This window comes from Cyclopterus lumpus, chromosome 19 (genome assembly GCF_009769545.1).
Source record: "Cyclopterus lumpus isolate fCycLum1 chromosome 19, fCycLum1.pri, whole genome shotgun sequence".
NCBI classification, from domain to species: Eukaryota; Metazoa; Chordata; class Actinopteri; order Perciformes; family Cyclopteridae; genus Cyclopterus; species Cyclopterus lumpus.
Genome location: NC_046984.1, coordinates 6,909,687 through 6,927,383, shown reverse-complemented (window position 1 = coordinate 6,927,383; position 17,697 = coordinate 6,909,687). Strand labels below are relative to the sequence as shown.

Below are 17,697 nucleotides of genomic sequence, written 5' to 3'. Positions count from 1 at the left end.
GCAAACACATGTGCACACGGGAGCGCTGTCTCCGTCTTCCAAAGGTTACAAAAACCCCAACAGTTTGACAGAAAATAACAGTTGCAACCACAAGTTTCTCACGGACACAATCCCAGACGCAGTGGCGTCGCTAGGCTCGAACCCAGTGAACCAGAGCCATGACTCTACTTTTTCATTTTACTCCTGGTTTCAGGTACAGTGCTGTATGTTAAGCGCAGGCCTCGTTTCACTGAAGTATAGTTACTTGATATTGGCCGATATACCCCCTGGGATAATGAGAGAGCTGGCTGTAAAGCTGTGGAAATGCAGTTCAGCTTTTTGCTCTGTTAATTTATTGGCCTTGTGTTACCTAAAACAAAGTGTAGACGAGTGGCAAGCTCGTGATAGTACCTGACATATAACAAATACTCCTGCTTTGCTCTTTCAAGGAGACTTGGAACCAATCCATTGAGCCGCTCTGTCCTAAGGTGACACCTAATTAAATTGTCTGGATGGCAGCACCAATGCCGCTATATCCCTTCCTCCGCCCTTCCTTTCTTCCTTCCTTCCTTCCTTCCTCTGTGTTCCCATTTCCCTTTCCTTTCTCTTACTTCTCCAACTTCTCTTCTTTACTTGGTTTTCTTTTTGTCATCACTGCCCTCTCTACTTCCACCTCCATCTCTTCATCCCTCCCTCTGCATGCTCTGCTTTTAGCGGCTAATATTTACGACAGCTGCGTGCGTGAATAATTACCCCAGCATCTGCTGCGGGGTGATTTGTTTTATGGTGGAGGAGAGGAGCAAGGCTTTCAGTCGCCTGCCTGCCCACTGCTCACCAACTCGGAGGCGAAGTCCAAATGTGCCCGCTTTCGATTAAAGCCGGCTCTTGATAAGGGCGGCCCTGTCTCCAGGATATTCATCAAGCGTCGCCCCTGATAAGTGCGTCTAACCGGTCACTGTATTTTCTCCGACATTGGAAGAGCATACACAAATAAACACCTATACTTCCTCATTCTCTTGCTCTTTTCAATCTTCCTCTTTTTGTTCTTTCTCTCACTCACTTATAAACACACCACGGCAAACCACAGGTTTGACATAGCGGGCTCCCCTGGGCTATTGTTTGTTTAGTGTTAATGCACTCAGATATTAATCAATAGGAGGGCCTTTTCCTCTCCTCCGCCTCCGTGCCAGACTCGGCAGGTTGATTAGTCATTAGTACAAAAGTCCTGCTGAAACCATTCAGAAAATGAATTTGAAACAGTATTGTGTGTTTGTGTTAAATTGTGCAAGGAAAGTGTCATAGGTCTTTTCCCCTCGGATGTTTTCATTTAATTAAAACTGCCAACGCTGTGAAGAGTGCTGCTTGACATCATATGGCCAAACAAGCACAGGAAGATAGCGCGCCGATACACCAACTGTGTATCTGTTTCAAGAGAATATGTCACCAATTCCACAATCATTCTTGTGGTTTTTCTTAAATTAATCTTCTTTTTTTATTATTTGCAAATGGCAGCTACTGTCTGTTAGCGACTCGGCCCAATGTTACCAAAAGTATGCATGTTCAATGTACTGCTCATGTGTCATGACACCAAAGGGTTACAGAACTTAAGAACAAATAATTAAAAAACAATCTTATTACCTTAAACAACATATTTGTTGAGGAGTTTATCTTCTCAGCATTTTATCCTGTGTGCTAACGGGATGTATTTAGCTGGAAAACTAGTGGATTTCTTCACAACATAAAATAGCAAGATGAAGATTTTTTAGTGCAAACACAAGTGAAGCTTGATTTTCTGGACACGGCAGATGGTAGAATAAATAAGACTGATTAATGAAACCAATAACAAAACATGTATGCCCTTCAGATCTCCCAGTGTTCTTGTGAGTCATCTTGATATGGGACAATACGTGTACTTTTTTAAATTTCTTTTTAATCCTGGATAATTGAGTTTTGTACCCGCAGTCTTTTGCTACTATACATTTTGTGGTGACACGTGGAAATTGGCCTTCTGTGCGAAATTTCCAGGTGGAGCTGAGCTGTCCGAAGGAGATGGCGTGGAAGGTGAACATGCACCGTGGCTACCTGGCCATCTGCCACCCCGAGGAGCAGCAGCTCAACTTCATAGAGCGGCTGGTGGAGATGGCCTCCAGCCTGGCCATCCGGGAGTGGAGGCGGTTACCTCACATCGTTTCCCACGTTCACACGCCGCTGCTGCAGGTCAGTTGCAAAATGCATGAACATCCTCTGTTTATTGTGGTCAGCACTTGAAGAGACGCATGTCCAGAGAGCATCGGTGGCCCTGAGATGTTGAGTAACTCCTATTACAGCCTCTATCTCTTCTCCCACTCCATTTTTGGAAAATTGAGATGCATGATAAAGAAAACTTTTACGCCTTTTTGATTCCACCATTAGAGATTACAATAGGATGAAAAAGGAGAAAATTGAAAAAGGTAGAGTGAACAGAATGAGGGGACAGATGAAGAGAGGGAGGGAAGAAAGAGAGTTAGTTTAGAATAGCTGTAATTACTTCCCTGCCATCAGATACCATTTGATTAAATACCTGCAGTAGAATTACATTTACATGATGAATTGGACAGTCTGAATGAAGGTTAGAAATGGGCCATCAGCTGATATTAACAGATAATTGTGAAAAATATTGTATTGCCTAATTTATTTTGTTTTGGGAGATGCGAGTGGGGGGGGGGGCGGGTTTAAGTCTTCAGTGAAGCTCTGATTCACTACATTTATCTTTTCAAAATGGGTATTTGAATTGGGTGACTACGTTCTTTGTTATTGTGTTTGTGTGTTTTGGTGTTTGTGTGCTCGCATATGTGCAGTCCAATTATTTACCCTAGCCGAGGGAAAACAAGCTATTTATTCCTCTACCCAGCCAAGCGGCCGTTTGTAAATCTCCATTCCAAACTCTATATCTCACGTTCACGACTCCATGAGCTCAGAGAATAAGAAGCCCAGACTGTGCAAATACAGAAGGGTTCAAATATCATTCCAATCAAGTTATCATCAAATCCCAGCTCTTAGCAGTGACTGTCGATCAATAGATTATCACCCACACTATCGATTATGAGGGTTGGCATTAATATTGATTGATGAGTAGTTATAATGGAATGATTGATTATATGTTCACAAAGCGGCTTTGGGACAATCAATGGGGCTTTTTTCACGCAGTGAGAAAGAAGCCCTCCATTATCATGTTCACATTCTCCCAGTTCTTTTCTTCTTTGCTGTATTGGAGCAGGATAGCCATTGAAGTAATGGAGGCCGACATTATGATTTCCCTCACAGAATAATTGTAACGGTATAAAAGAAATACTACTGGACGGCATTTCTAGTGCCAAAATGTTGTGTTTTGGTTTCTGTGACATTATCAAAATAATACTTTCGAAGTTTCTTCTTTTAATAATTCAATCAAATTGGCCTGAGAAGACAACGTTGTGGCAAAAGTGAACAATAATAATGTCTTACAAGAGGCAGTGAGAAGGCTTTGCTTTTTCCGAGAGTTATACTACAGATCTTCAGGTATGGCTGTAGAAGTTAATGTGTTTGGTCACTTTGATCCCTCTCGTTCGTGGAGGTTTTCAGCCCCCGTGATTGAGTATGAGTCTTAAGCCAGTGGTCTTCAGGAGGATAGCCCCAGCTTTTGTCTTACTGTCAATACCCTTTCTGATCATTTCAGTCTACCTTTTACCTCATCTTTTATGTTTTTCTCTATCTATAATCGTACCTTTTTTTAATAGTACTTTTTTCCATTAATGCAGCAGTCTCCCATGTGTTTTTCTTGCCATCACCTTTCTTGTGGTTCTTTCCATCGTCTTTGTTCCCCACATCTCCCACCCCATTTTTCCACCCCATACCTAAAATCTGATCACCAAACACTCCATATCCACTTTCCAACCATGTTACCGTCCACACTTTAGTTTTACCTCCTCCTCACCACCTCTTTTTTAAATTAAAGATCTTCTTCAGTGTTTGTTACACCACACACTGAAGACAACAAGAAAAAAGGGAATAGCGATAAGGCAGACATGCTGAAAGATTTGTAATGGCTCACTATGCTCTGATTTAGCATTCATGTCAAAACACCCTGAACAATTGACATGAGATATGAGATATCATAAATGACCAGCAGCCACTGATTGACAGCGAATGGACACATTCTGTGTGTAATTCAGTGCAAAGTAAGCGGGACATTTGGCTTGTAGCATACATTTCTTGGGATGTGTAGACCGAATATTAACAAGATTAAGGGCAGCTGGTGGAGCTGTGTGTGGACCAAATCTTTGAAGCAACACAAAATGATAACTGTAAACAAATCAGTTATCCATTGCTAGCATGAGAAGCATTTGCCATTTGGCTGCTTCTTCAGGTCATCCAACTTGCATGCATCATAAAAGTTTAAAGTTGGACTCAAAGAGTCAAGCGAGTGTTGTCAAGATACTGTATGAAATATACAAAAAGGTCGAGAGCAGATTTTCACGCCTATTTCCCCCCCCAGGCGGCACAGCAGATCATTGAGCTGCAAGAAGCGGCCCAAATTAATGCAGGGCTTCAGCTAGCTAACCTGGGCCGCAACACCAGCCTCCACGACATGAAGACTGTGGTGAAAACCTGGAGGAACCGGCTGCCCATTGTTTCTGACGACCTGTCCCACTGGAGCAGCATCTTCATGTGGCGCCAGCACCACTACCAAGGTGCGACACACACAAACAGACCCAGCACGTCCACATGCATGACTTGTGACACATTGCATGTGTATTACAGGTTGCCCCTCCCATGCAGACGCACACTCCGTTTGCTGCTCGGGTTTTTGTTAGTTCCAGGAAGGGGTCTTCCTTCCTTCCTTCCTCTGTGTTCCCATTCCTTTCTCTTACTTCTCCAACTTCTCTTCCTTACTTGGTTTTCTTTTTGTAAAAAAAAACGGACACGAGTTGCAGAACCCCGCCTCCTCAGGGGTCTCTGTACATTTCCAAATGTCAGTTCGCTAAAACACACCTCGCTGCAAAATATCACACACACACACACTCACACACACACACACACACACACACACACATATATATATATATATATATATATATATATATATATATATATATATATATATATATATATACCTTGCTTGGTGCTCTCACCTGCAGTGACTTTAAAACCAATCAGAGGCAGCCACTGCAAAATTTGATGTCTCAAGCAACTTGAGCTCCAACTCAGTGTGAGGCGCTGAAATAATGATAGCTATGGTTCTGCAGCACCATGCCAATAAAATCCACTCCATTTATACCCGACAGCTTTCAAACCTATGTTAAAGTGAAATGGAATTTTCTTGATGAAATTCATCGCCATGGCCCATTTACTGTTCAATACGTTTAGTGTCCCCTCTGCCCTCCTCTGCATTATGACAGCGGAGCTTTCAGAGTGCTAGACGATCCCCGATGTTCATATTGCTCTCAGCTCCACTTTCTTTGCCTACGTCTTCAAATATGACAGTTGTATAAAGTATTGTAGCAGGACAAAATGTATCATTGTTCTGTCTTTGTCCACAGCCATAGTGACGGCATATGAGACGAACACACAGCATGATCCAAACAACAACAATGCCATGTTGGGAGTTCATGCCTCGGCCTCTGCTATCATTCAGTACGGCAAGATAGGACGCAAACAGGTACTGGTTTAGTCTCATGAGCCTTTTTAGTCACGTAAATCCAATCAATAAGCAATATTTAGTTTGTCTTGTGTTTGTGAAACCATCTCCCGCCTGTTTCCCCAGGGTTTGGTGAATGTGGCTCTGGACATTCTGAGTCGTATCCATACCATCCCCACAGTTCCCATTGTTGACTGCTTCCAGAAGATCAGACAGCAGGTCAAATGTTATTTGCAGCTGGCTGGCGTCATGGGCAAGAATGAGTGCATGCAGGTAAGATGCCCATAATTCTGTGATGTAACGGATGGAAAAAACTCAGTGATACCGCAATCTCAATACATTTGAGCACCCTTTTATTAGCAAAATCCCTCTCCAGAAAGGGCACAAATCATTTAGTCTGTACATGCTAATTATGTGTGATCAAAACATGATAAATATATCGCACCCATGTGACACCTGCACCATAATGCAGCACAGCTGCAAGGCTTTTGAACCGTGGTAATGCTCCAATTTGAAATGGGCCAGCCCCTACTGAAGAATAACACATTTGATGCATTTAGTGTGATTTAAGTACATGGGTGGATTTATGTTTGCAGTAGCTGGAGGTGGAGTTAGCGGTAAAATGAGTGGGAATATTAAGAGCAAGTGTTTGGGGTGGCTCTAGGTGACAAGTTATAGCAGGGAGACTTATAACAGAATGTAACTCAGGAGCTTGCTCTTAAGCCCATGGAAGTACTCTGATTAATAGAAGCAGTTCAGCGCACCACGAGTCATTAAAAATGCCAGTAGACACTCTTCTCCCTCTCTTCTATCTCATCTCCTCTGGTTCTCTCTGTCTCTCTCTCCCGCCACACATCGTTTGTCACAGCTGTATGTAGGGGACACCTAATCAGAGGCTCACCATAATGGAAGTTTAGTTCCCGTAACACCTTTTTTCTTACTTCTTAATGAACACCGAGCAGTTTGTTTGTTTTTTCACCTGCGATTATAGCCCTGTCTAAAACAGAATGTCCTGGTATCATTTGTCCTCTCCCATGCGACGACAAATGTTTCTTAACTGCAGTTTGGTTTGAAATTTAAAACCCTTGTTTTCCACTTCCTCGTCCGTTAGGGTTTGGAGGTGATCGAGTCGACCAACCTGAAGTACTTCACCAAGGAGATGACGGCTGAGTTCTACGCTCTGAAGGGCATGTTCCTGGCTCAAATCAACAAGTACGTCCATCAGTGCTCCAGTTGGCATCGACTAGCTTTCAGCTTTACAATCTGAATCTACCATTCTGTCTGTCATTGTCTTTCCTTTGTTCATTACCTACGTGGGTGTTTTATCCTGTCTGGACGTGGACGTCATATTTAATCTGCACTTCTCGCCTCAAACTGACGTACCTATGAGATTATGTTACTAGTTATCCCTGTGACATGGCATACATGTTAATGTATTGTAATCTATGACATGAGTATGTGACGGTGTCAGTAATGTGTTTTGGGCTGCAGGGGTTGCCTGTGTTACATACATCCCCACAGTCTGTAACACCCTCTCCCCTTCTGCACCCTCTTTTCACCCGTCAGCTTTGACGTGACATGGCGTCCTCAGGGGGGAAAAGACAAATTGAGAAAGGCTTATTAAATGTATATGCAGCTCAATAATTAACTGGAGGCAATTTGCAGGAATCTCTGGGATCAGCAGAACTTGCCTCCACCTCAGCAGGGTTTATTGCAATCATTATGTTTCCCCTACATTGGGGGGGGAATTAAGTGTGCGTGCGTGCGTGCGTGCGTGCGTGCGTGCGTGCGTGCGCTCTAAGGATTTTGGGATCATTCAATTAAACGGGTGTCAGATTTGACAGTCTGTTGGGTGCCACTGCTCCTGTTGAGCCGGGTAGTAGAAACTGTTAATGTACTTTTACACTGGCAAAGTGAGGCAACCCCATTAAGTATTACTGGAGGGTCTTCGACTCTGACTCCCACAGCAATCAAGCTCCCATTTCTTAATCACATGCCAAAATGCCTTTTATAATAACACACTTTAATTGATTGGCTTGGGAGACATGTCAATGTAAGTAAGCGGGAGAGTAGTTTTTGGAAGCGCTCTTAAACTTTACCAGCTGTGGCTCCGTAAAGGTTTTTTCCATGAGAGGCCAGTCTGTCTCCTTGTGTTGACTGCAGGGTAGTGCGTCTCAGGCTGCCGCTTGCATCTTATTTGTTAATCCATGGCGGGTAACAATTATTCAGACTGCGTGCCAACGTGAAGTTTGAAACTACTCGCCGTGTTGATTCAGAATATATTTCCCTGTCAGCATAAATGGTGCAGTCGAAACTTGGGTCTCCTGCCAGATTTCCCTTGTCTATTTCTTTGCCTGCTATTAACGGTTTCTGAATTGAATACTCAAGTGAGTACCAGGATAAAACAAAAGTTTGCAGATTTCTCTAAGACGAAGCAATGCTCTTCAGTCAATGGTTTGTATACAGATAAATATAGCCATTACACAGTTGTTTTTTTTACCTTGCCGCTCTGTCATTTCTGATAAAATAGGAAGATGTTACGCTCATATGTCACCCAGTATTACATGGATTGATCTGCACAGTATGATGAGGTTGGGTTCAACTCATATTGCAATATAACAAAGTGCCTAAACCCTTGGTGACATTAATTCATGCTGGGTTAAATACTTACTCTGTAATGCTGATGGGAAAGGCCTTGAAGATTACAGCAAATGAAATATGGTGCTTATTGATGTGTAGTACATAATTCAGAATGTGATCATCATAATCTGTTTCTCGCCCACTCCATCTTTTTCTTTTAGCTCCTTCAACTCTGCTCTTCATCCATCTCTTTCAACCCTACCGCCTCTCTTCCGTGTCCCTCCCTACTTTTGTATCTATTTTCTTTTATCTCCGACTTCCCTTTAACTCGATCATACTTCCTCCCCTTCACCGCAGCCTCCCACCCTTTGCTCACTTGCCCTTCACTTGCCTGTCCATCACGACAACGATTTTCACCTTCCCACTTTTCTTTTGTTGCAGGTCAGAGGAGGCAAATAAGGCCTTTTCAGCTGCTGTACAGATGCACGATGTCCTGGTGAAGGCCTGGGCCATGTGGGGTGACTACCTGGAGAACATCTTCGTGAAGGACCGCCAGCTCCACTTGGGAGTCTCCGCCATTACCTGCTACCTCCACGCCTGCCGCCACCAAAACGAGAGCAAGTCACGCAAATACCTTGCAAAGGTGAGAAGGGATCTGAGAATAGGGCCTTTTGTGTGATCATTAAATGTAGGAGGCAAACATGTATTGTGAAATGTTAATACTGACATCATAATAACTGTTGTGTGTTTACATTTCCCTCGGTTTTTATGAGGACAAGAGAGGATGATACTGTTTTTTGTTGTTTGCTTTGCTAGCATGTCAACCACCACTCGTGCACCTAAACCCTGTTTCTTAAAGACCAGTAGCTTCAGTCTTTTTGTCAGATAGTGTCACTTTTATTTCCATAGTTTCCTGACTCAATCCAGTCCAGACACTACTGTTGCTGATAAGGAGAAAGACTTTACCTCTTTGCCACATGTACAAGCAGCGAGTAGTAATTTGATTGATTACAGTCCACCGATGGACAGTGTGGATGGGTTCCCACACTGGTGGAGTGAAGGCCATCCTCTGGCATGGGGGGGTTAACGAACTAATGGCCTCCCCTGATACTCCAATCTCATGACCCTCTGCATGGATGGACCTTTCTCTTAACAGTCAGATCAATGTTATCATCCCTAACCTCTTTAAGCCCTGTATGGGAGTTTGAGAGGTGGACTCCTTGCTAAAAAGCATCTCACCTTCTTCATTTACTATAGCCACTCCAGTCCATCTAGAGGTTTGCAAAGAAATACCTTTATTTGCTCTTATTTGAGGTAAAGCACTGAGACCTGCTGTGCTCTGGCATTCTGTTCTCATGTGAGGTGCTTCTCAATGTCAGATCAAGTTATCACATCACACAATGCAAGATTATACAAATGTAGTTACATTCTTAGAAAGACTTTAACACTTTTTTAAAAAAACATTATTTATTAAAGAGCTTGATGGGGCTGAGTGGTAGAAATAAAAGGTACAAAACTGCCTGCTGTGTCTGCTCTTAAAGAGCCACATGAAAGTCAAGAGGAAAAGACCAGCTACCTCTATGGGTCAGGCTGAATACATAATAAACATGGCTTTGCCACGTCCAGCGTTGGCTTTAGGCATCACTGTCATTATCTGTTCTAATGACGGCTGCTACGAGCTTCACATTCCAATTAGATGTGGTTCTTGTGACCCCCACCCGGTCCCTGGTATTGTGCTGCCAAGCCTGGTTGGCGGTGCTAAGTCCTGATGGGTGAAGAGAGATGACCAGTCATTATCATTAATTATACACAATCTGTGTGCCCGAGGTGGCTCGCCGAAGAGAGCCTGGGGGGTTTGAGTGGGGTTAATGTCTTCATCATAATGTAGATGCACACACAAGCACACCGGGGAGGAGAGATCAACTCCACATTGGCTCAGCTTTGATCATAGTAACGGTTGCCAAGATGTACTCGTTCTTTACTCTGCAGCCGCCCTCCTGCTGTGAGCAGAGCCGTGGAAGGGTCTGATTAACGATGGAGACCTTACCTCTTGCTACACGGTGTCTAAATATAGTTACTTTATGGGACATTTTATTTTGGCTGTCTTAAGTGTTGCATTTGTTTGTTTTGCTCCTACTTTTCTCTCCATCTGCCTCCTGATGTGTTCAATATATCTGCTTCCTATTAGCCAGATTCTTCAGAGCCACGCTTTCTCCCACTGTTGTTATGCAGACCATATATTTTCCTTTCCAGTCGAGTAACTCCAGCAGCTTAGATAACCTTTTACTAACCGGTCAAATGAAAGTGTATGAGAAAATGGCCGTGCTTCTCACTTGATTGATTACCACAGTAAATATTGTAAACTTGAGTTTATGGTGTCAATCATTGGTTTCAAGTTTTGTTCAATACAGCCTGGTGTTCATTTAGTAAATAATGGTTCAGTTTAGAGTAAAATAGACTGTAGAGCAGGGTATGGTTAGGGCGGGGCTACTTTGTGATTGACGGGTTGTTTCTTGGTGGTGTTCTTGTTTTCCTCTTACAACTTTAACTCTTTTACAGTCTGGTCCATGAAAGGTAATTGTAACCTAAAAGTGTCTTATTCAGCATCCACTTCTGATTGCTTCTGAACATGTTTAAATCCTTTCTACAAAGTTTTCTTCATAGAAAAGCTTTTGTGAATATTTAATATGTTGCTGGGTTTTCATCATCCCTCACTCGCCATTTTATATGTTGTTTTGAACTTAATTTCATCCTCAGCTATTATGTATTTATGATACCTCCGTTGTTTGTATTTTATTCTTTTGTTGTTGTGTTGTTTCTGTTTTTTTCTGGAAAGCACTATGTAGCCTTGATGATAATAGAAGGTATTTATATAGCACTTTGCTTCCCATGAATCACCTCCCTCTCCTCACGTTTTCTGTTCTTGTTTCATCTGCAGGTGTTGTGGCTACTTAGCTTTGATGACAAGAACACTCTGGCAGATGCTGTGGACAAGTACTGCATTGGAGTCCCGCCCATCCAGTGGTTGGCATGGATACCGCAGCTCCTGACCTGCCTGGTTGGTTCAGAAGGCAAACCTCTGCTCAACTTAATCAGCCAGGTGAGGCCTTTACAAAACTCCCTATCCCATAGCCAGATCTAGATCCCCATTGGGCGACAGCCAACATGCTCTTGGTCTCCGTTCCCAACTCTATAAATGACACCATGTGTCAAACAGCCGTGTCAAATAATACTAACATTTAGTAAATGCATGTCCCTCTCCTTGTTGCTTTCCCATTTTGTCGTCTTCAGTTTCATGTCTGGATGTCTGTGCCACCCATCAGTCAGTTTTATTTTTTCTTTCAACCATTTGGGGCAGCACATCTGGCTGGTGTGTGGTTGCATTAGGGCTCATGCATGTCTTTCTAATCGAGATAAATTTACTGCATTCACGCCAAAGTGGCATCTCTCCTGCTTCCTATTTACTAAATTAAGCATTCAAATTATTTTACTGTCCCTTTTACAGCAATTTATTGGCTTTCACCAGTCCCTCGTGAATTGGTTTTTAAATTATTTGTTCAAGAAATTATTATAAAGCTAATATCGTACACATCCGCACTGCGGGAACAGAGCTCGTAATTAAACCGAAGACTAATTTGCTTTGCTTAATGGAGTATTATTTCCGCACAATTTGAAGAGGGTGATCTTCAAAGAGTAGTCTGCTATAACAAACAGCCATCCTCTTAGCAGAGCAGGAATGGTGTATAGAAGATATATGCAAAAGGGTAAAGAGAAGTGAGGGGAAAGATATGGTTTCAGAATACAAGTGGGCAGTGTAAGACGTTGATGTAGTATCATGGAAAGACTGAGTGTATGATGAAGTGATGATTACTTTGGGAATCCTCTTCTTTTTTTGTACATACAGATAGAGAGGAAGCATCGCATTGATGGTCGGTTGTTAAGCTTATTAACAAGCTAGCTCAATGCAACTTAGCTGTTCAATAAATGAACGCAGCAATATAAACATACTGGATTATTTGCAATCATGGAATTGTATTCCTTAATCTTGTGAGTTGTCTCATCTAACTAAAGCAGTGCTTCTCAAATGGGGGATCGAGGACCGCTGTGGGCTCCCCCGGTGTGTGTATATATAATATAAAATATGCACATTTCACTTGAAACGGCACACGTGGTTGTTACAAGGCTCAAAGTGGTGACCTCTTAGTTACAGTTGAGTCATAAAGCAGCACCTTCCGTTTGCATGTATATGAATAGAGGTCAATAGGGGACTGTAGAGATGTTCCAACTATGAAGATCCAGTCCTCCCTTTGGTCTGCCTCACCACCCTGTAATGACTGAAGGACAAAAGGTTAACACCTCTTTCTTTACACCCCCCCCCCACCACCACCACCACCACCACCATCACCACCCCCTTTGTATGGAGAGAAAACCGCATTTTAATGCATGGCAGTCTTTGTCTCTGCCGCTCACCTGAATTATTTAGAGTTTCTCCGCAGCAGCGGGATGTTTAAAAAACGTATGTTGAAATATTGATGAAGGTGAGGAGAAGAGCGCCTGGGGGCAGGCGGGAAGATGAATCAGAAGTTAACAGAGGAGCTCAACACCCCTCCCCACACAGGCTCCCACCCTCTCTCGCTGCCTCCTCCTCGTCTCCCACTCACCCTCTACCCCTCAGCCCACCTCGGCTTCGCCAAATATGACATTTCTTATCTTCCCATTAGCGGGCTGATCTCTGGTCCCTCCTCTTCCTCGCTGCCTTCCTTCCCCTCTCATCTTTAATGCTGTGGTTAGCTGCCACTTAGATCCTCCAGTAAGAGTCTCTTCTTCATTTCTCATCTCAATAGAGTATTTTTCACTTTTAAATCTGTCTCTCTTCCCTCTGTTTTTAAGCACTGGGAAAAGGAGGAATCGGGAAAAATTCACATTTGCTGTAAATGCAATATAGAAAATAAGGAATATGAGAGATAACGAGAAGGCAGTGTGCAGAATACTGTATGTACAGGGTTATGCAAATGTTCCTATATTGAATTAAGATATCTGCAGTGCACGGTTTCCATATATCTATTAACTTAACAGATGGGTAGTTTAAACATGTCTGCACATTAGCAGGAGGATGAGTTTTTCTTCACTGTGTCCGTTAGCACTGGAAGCATCGTACAGATGCACTTCAGCCATAAAAGTGCAGTTAAAACCTTTTGGTGATGGCTGAAGGTGCTCCGTAGCACTGAGGAAGTGCTAAGTGCTTTTCAAGATGAAGTACATTTTTATAATAGTAGTTGCTCTTCCCTTTTGAATCTTCTCCAGACTTAAACCTGCAACGGCAGCAGCCTCTTTCTCCAGTTAGTTAATTATAACGGTCTCACTTGCCTTTACAGCCGAGTCTCTTGAAGAGTTTTAGACATGACCCGATCTGGAACAGCTCTTGAACTACAGCATGTTCTAGATATGTGTGGGCTGACCCATTCTGACCCTCGGCAGCTTTCAACCCGTGCTAGTTCTTGCCTAAAGTTGATTTGTGCACTTTGAGAACCCCTCTGCTCCACCTGATAAAGATGTCAGAGGAGCGTGGATGGAGTCTGAGAAAGATTACAGTTTTAAAATCCATTTAGCCTGAGGCTGAAGTATGGGGGGGAAAAAACTTCTTTTCTCCATCTCTCATGTATCCCTCTCCACTATCCATCTTAGGCTCACTGTTAGTCATTTTAAGCTCAGTTTTGTTGTTTAGATGTGGAGGTATCCCTTTCTGCCCTGCAGGCATACCGAGGGTCTGGAAGGATCAAGTAGCTTTGTAATTGCAGCATATGAAATTGTGCCCCGAGACCTGAGAGAACTTTGTGGTTTGGTCCATTATCCTAAAAGCAGACCTTTGGTAAAAAAACAACCTGTTTTTTTAATTTTTTTAATCTGCTTATTGTTCTTGTACTAATTAGTAATCGTGTTTGTGTTTTTATCACTTTTGAGAACATTTTACATCATTACAACAGGGTGTACCATAGCAGAGAGGAACATGAGTTCTCAGACAATTCCACATTATACACTAAACCTGTCCATATTTTCTAAAATATGTATTTAGAGATGAGACTGTAGGTCACTATTCTCAGCGTTCTCAAATTTTAGAGAGCTTTGTCACAGCTCATTTTCTACCTTCATGGACTCTATTTTAAGTCCCACTGAGGGCCAAATGTCCCACAAATATATTTTTATTTGAGTCTACCTCTCAATCAAAGTGTGATTCCTTTACGTATTAGAATAACATTTTGGTGATATTGTGGCCACATAAAGGGGGCGATTGAGAATCTGTTCAGAGCCTCTACGTGAGCTTGCAGCACTACATGAAGGGATGGAGAATGAAAACCTTCAGTTGGGTAAATTAGACTTAAATTGGCTTTAAATGTGTGCATCATTCTCAAAAGGAAGGCTGACCCGTCATGTGCTGTCACATAAAGGGAACGCGTGTAGTGCCCAGTGTAACATTAAACACCCGTTCAGATTAAACCATGATAAAACTGAAGAAGAGAAAATGTGCGAAAACATTGATTCTCAGTTTATTAGTCAAAGTGATTTAACTGCATACGCAGCGAACTCACCCCAACTCTTCAACGAACTGTGTGACCTGAAACGGACGCATGAAATATACACCACGGTGAACTCACCCGCTACATCATTATCAAAGGAGCCCTACTCCACCAAGTTTGAGGTGATTTCTCAACTCGAAATCTCTTCTGTCCTGACTTCAAGCATTTAAGCTTTCCAATGTTGTCTGACTTTTCTTGAAAGTCTTGAAGGCAATTTCATCATCAATCACATGCAGTTTTGTAACTCAGCCATGACGCGTTTTTTACTTCTCTAACTCCCCTGACTCAAAGCTTCAAACACTCCCTCTGTTACAGCAGAGCTCTCCGGCTGTATCAGTATGATCTCACTCTCTTTCTTACACACGTGCTCAAATGGTCTCTCTCTCTCTCTCTCTCTCTCTCTCTCTCTCTCTCTCTCTCTCTCTCTCTCTCTCCCCCCCCTTTGTGGTCGTCTTTGAAATGTAATCTGTGACCCTCTTTTATCTGCTAGGTGGGACGAGTGTACCCCCAGGCTGTCTACTTCCCTATCCGCACCCTTTACCTGACACTCAAGATAGAGCAGAGGGAGCGCTACAAAAGTGGTAAGTAAATATGGCTGTCTTTAGTGTGCTGCGTCTTTATCGTACTCCGACCTTTCACAGCTCTTTTTTACTTCTACAATGTTTGGACATATAGAGGAAGAAAATGTGTTTCTAGCATATGGATGTTTAACATATAGCTTATCTTCATTGTTACTCTGGACTGTTTATCTTTTCCTAAAGAAACTTGAGAATATTCTTGTTTTTTTTCCCTTTCCTTGCTGCCTCATGTATTCTTTCTTTCACATCTCCCTCTTCCACCACTCTGCCTTTCCTCCTCTTACCCACTCTTCTTGTCCAGATGCATCTGGACAACAGCAGCCCAGTTCAGTGGGGGCCCAGCCTCACTCGGGGGCCTCCGACCCGGGACCCATCAGGGCGACGGCCCCTATGTGGCGCTGCAGCCGGATCATGCACATGCAGCGTGAACTACACCCCACCCTGCTCTCCTCCCTGGAGGGCATCGTGGACCAGATGGTGTGGTTCAGGGAGAACTGGCATGAAGAGGTGAGAAGAACAAAGGCGCTGGTTTAATGTGTGTCTGACTTTGTCGCTATGTTTTCTGTGGATCAGATGGTGAGAAAATAATCCAGCTGGTGGTGAGAATTTTTCATGCATCTGTGCAAATGTATGAAAGCGATTTGGAGTGCACATCTTGTGTATGTGTGTGTGTCACGCCACCTGGTCACCCAGATGACCCCAGTCCCTCTGACGTGCCGACACATCTGTTTAGTCTGAAGTGTTATTGTCTGTCTGCGAATAGGTCCTCACTGTTTCCCATTCCCTCACTGAACAAGTGTGTTGCCGTGAGCATATATAATGGCAGAATATGTTGAAGCCCCTATGTACATTTCAGATAAAAGATTAATAATTTCTTTGATTGCTATTTTTATTCAAGCGCATTAAATCAACTAGTCAGCCAGCAGCTTTTTCCCCCTAATTTCACAAACTGTGTCAGGAGGTTGAGCTTGGTGCTGCTGCAAATTGTTTTAGCAATGCTAGGCAGAATTCACCCAGTGTGGAGGGGAAGACTGGGAGAAAGAGGTAGCAGGGGAGAAGACTGAGACCGGTGATGGATGGGTGCGCTGAGCGTGTAGGATAGGGAAAGGGATTAAGGGCCGGACGTTTGTTGGAGTGTGTGTGTGTGTGTGTGTGTGTGTGTATGTGATTATCTGTGAGGGTTCGGGGCACTCTGCAGCAGCTGTGGGCTCTATGCCTCGTTCCACTGGGCAGACCGGGGCACGCTGTGCCATCATCACCATCCCTCTCTCCCTTTCTTCGGTTACTGTATGGCATCACCTCATCGCACATTTGTTCCTTAAGGAATGTGTACATGGCTGTACGTTCACTTTTGTTGTTGTTGCACATCACACTGCTACTGCAGAGGTGGAAAGTGTTGTAGCACACGTCACAAAATTATAGCACGACTGTAGTGTCACACACCACATGTGTCGGGAAGAGGAGAACTGCAAGTACAAAGAATCATCACGTCGCTAAACAGCTAATGTTAAGTTGTAGTTTTCTGCTCCTGTGTTCATCAGGGACTTTTCCTCACTATTTGGTTCCCTTCCTCCTCTCTCTGCAGGTATTGAGGCAGCTCCAACAGGGCCTGGCTAAGTGCTACTCCGTAGCCTTTGAGAAGAGTGGTGCCGTGTCTGACGCCAAGATCACACCGCACACACTGAACTTTGTCAAGAAGCTTGTTAGCACCTTTGGTGTGGGCTTGGAGAACGTCTCCAATGTTTCCACCATGTTCTCCAGTGCTGCCTCTGAGTCGCTAGCCCGTCGGGCCCAGGCCACAGCCCAGGACCCTGTTTTCCAGAAGATGAAGGGACAGTTCACAACAGGTTGGTTGGATTTTAAAATAAACTTGCACCTGGCTACAGACATTGAACCACACAGAAGAGACAGAATGGAAAAACAAGTGCCAGAGAGCCTTTGAGTCATTTTGAGGTCATTCTTTACAAACCTGCCCTTCCGATTCCTGTGTTTACTTTTTTTACTTTGTTGTTTGTTCGCTTTATTTCCATGACTTTCCGCCATGTTAACTTTAACATCAATGCTTTACCTCTTTGCAACTTTGTCATAAAACTTGGCAACTTGAAAAGACATAAAGAATTGAAGCGTTTTAAGGCAACCCAAAAAGAAAGCAGTTCTGTTTTCGACAAGGTGCGACAATTGCCCAGGTAGCAACACATGCTGCACCGTTTGACATCAGAGATCCACCACCTATTAGCATATGTGTTACTTTGTATATATGTACATATGTGCCGAACTGGCCTCTGTCGCAATATATTAAACCGGTTACTGCGTGGACACTTGTGATGCT

General features: G+C 43.3%; 1 protein-coding gene across 2 annotated transcripts in view; it reads left to right on the top strand.

The window, feature by feature from the left end:
* Positions 1-17,697, top strand: part of trrap (transformation/transcription domain-associated protein) — a 78,207-nt gene that overhangs the window by 48,687 nt on the left and 11,823 nt on the right. For both annotated transcript variants that reach the window (XM_034558219.1, XM_034558221.1), the window contains 10 exons: positions 2,005-2,196; positions 4,493-4,688; positions 5,538-5,656; positions 5,762-5,908; positions 6,747-6,847; positions 8,657-8,858; positions 11,154-11,315; positions 15,281-15,371; positions 15,670-15,875; positions 16,954-17,215. In XM_034558219.1, the coding sequence (XP_034414110.1) occupies positions 2,005-2,196; positions 4,493-4,688; positions 5,538-5,656; positions 5,762-5,908; positions 6,747-6,847; positions 8,657-8,858; positions 11,154-11,315; positions 15,281-15,371; positions 15,670-15,875; positions 16,954-17,215 (1,678 nt within the window). The remainder of the gene's footprint in view (positions 1-2,004; positions 2,197-4,492; positions 4,689-5,537; positions 5,657-5,761; positions 5,909-6,746; positions 6,848-8,656; positions 8,859-11,153; positions 11,316-15,280; positions 15,372-15,669; positions 15,876-16,953; positions 17,216-17,697) is intronic.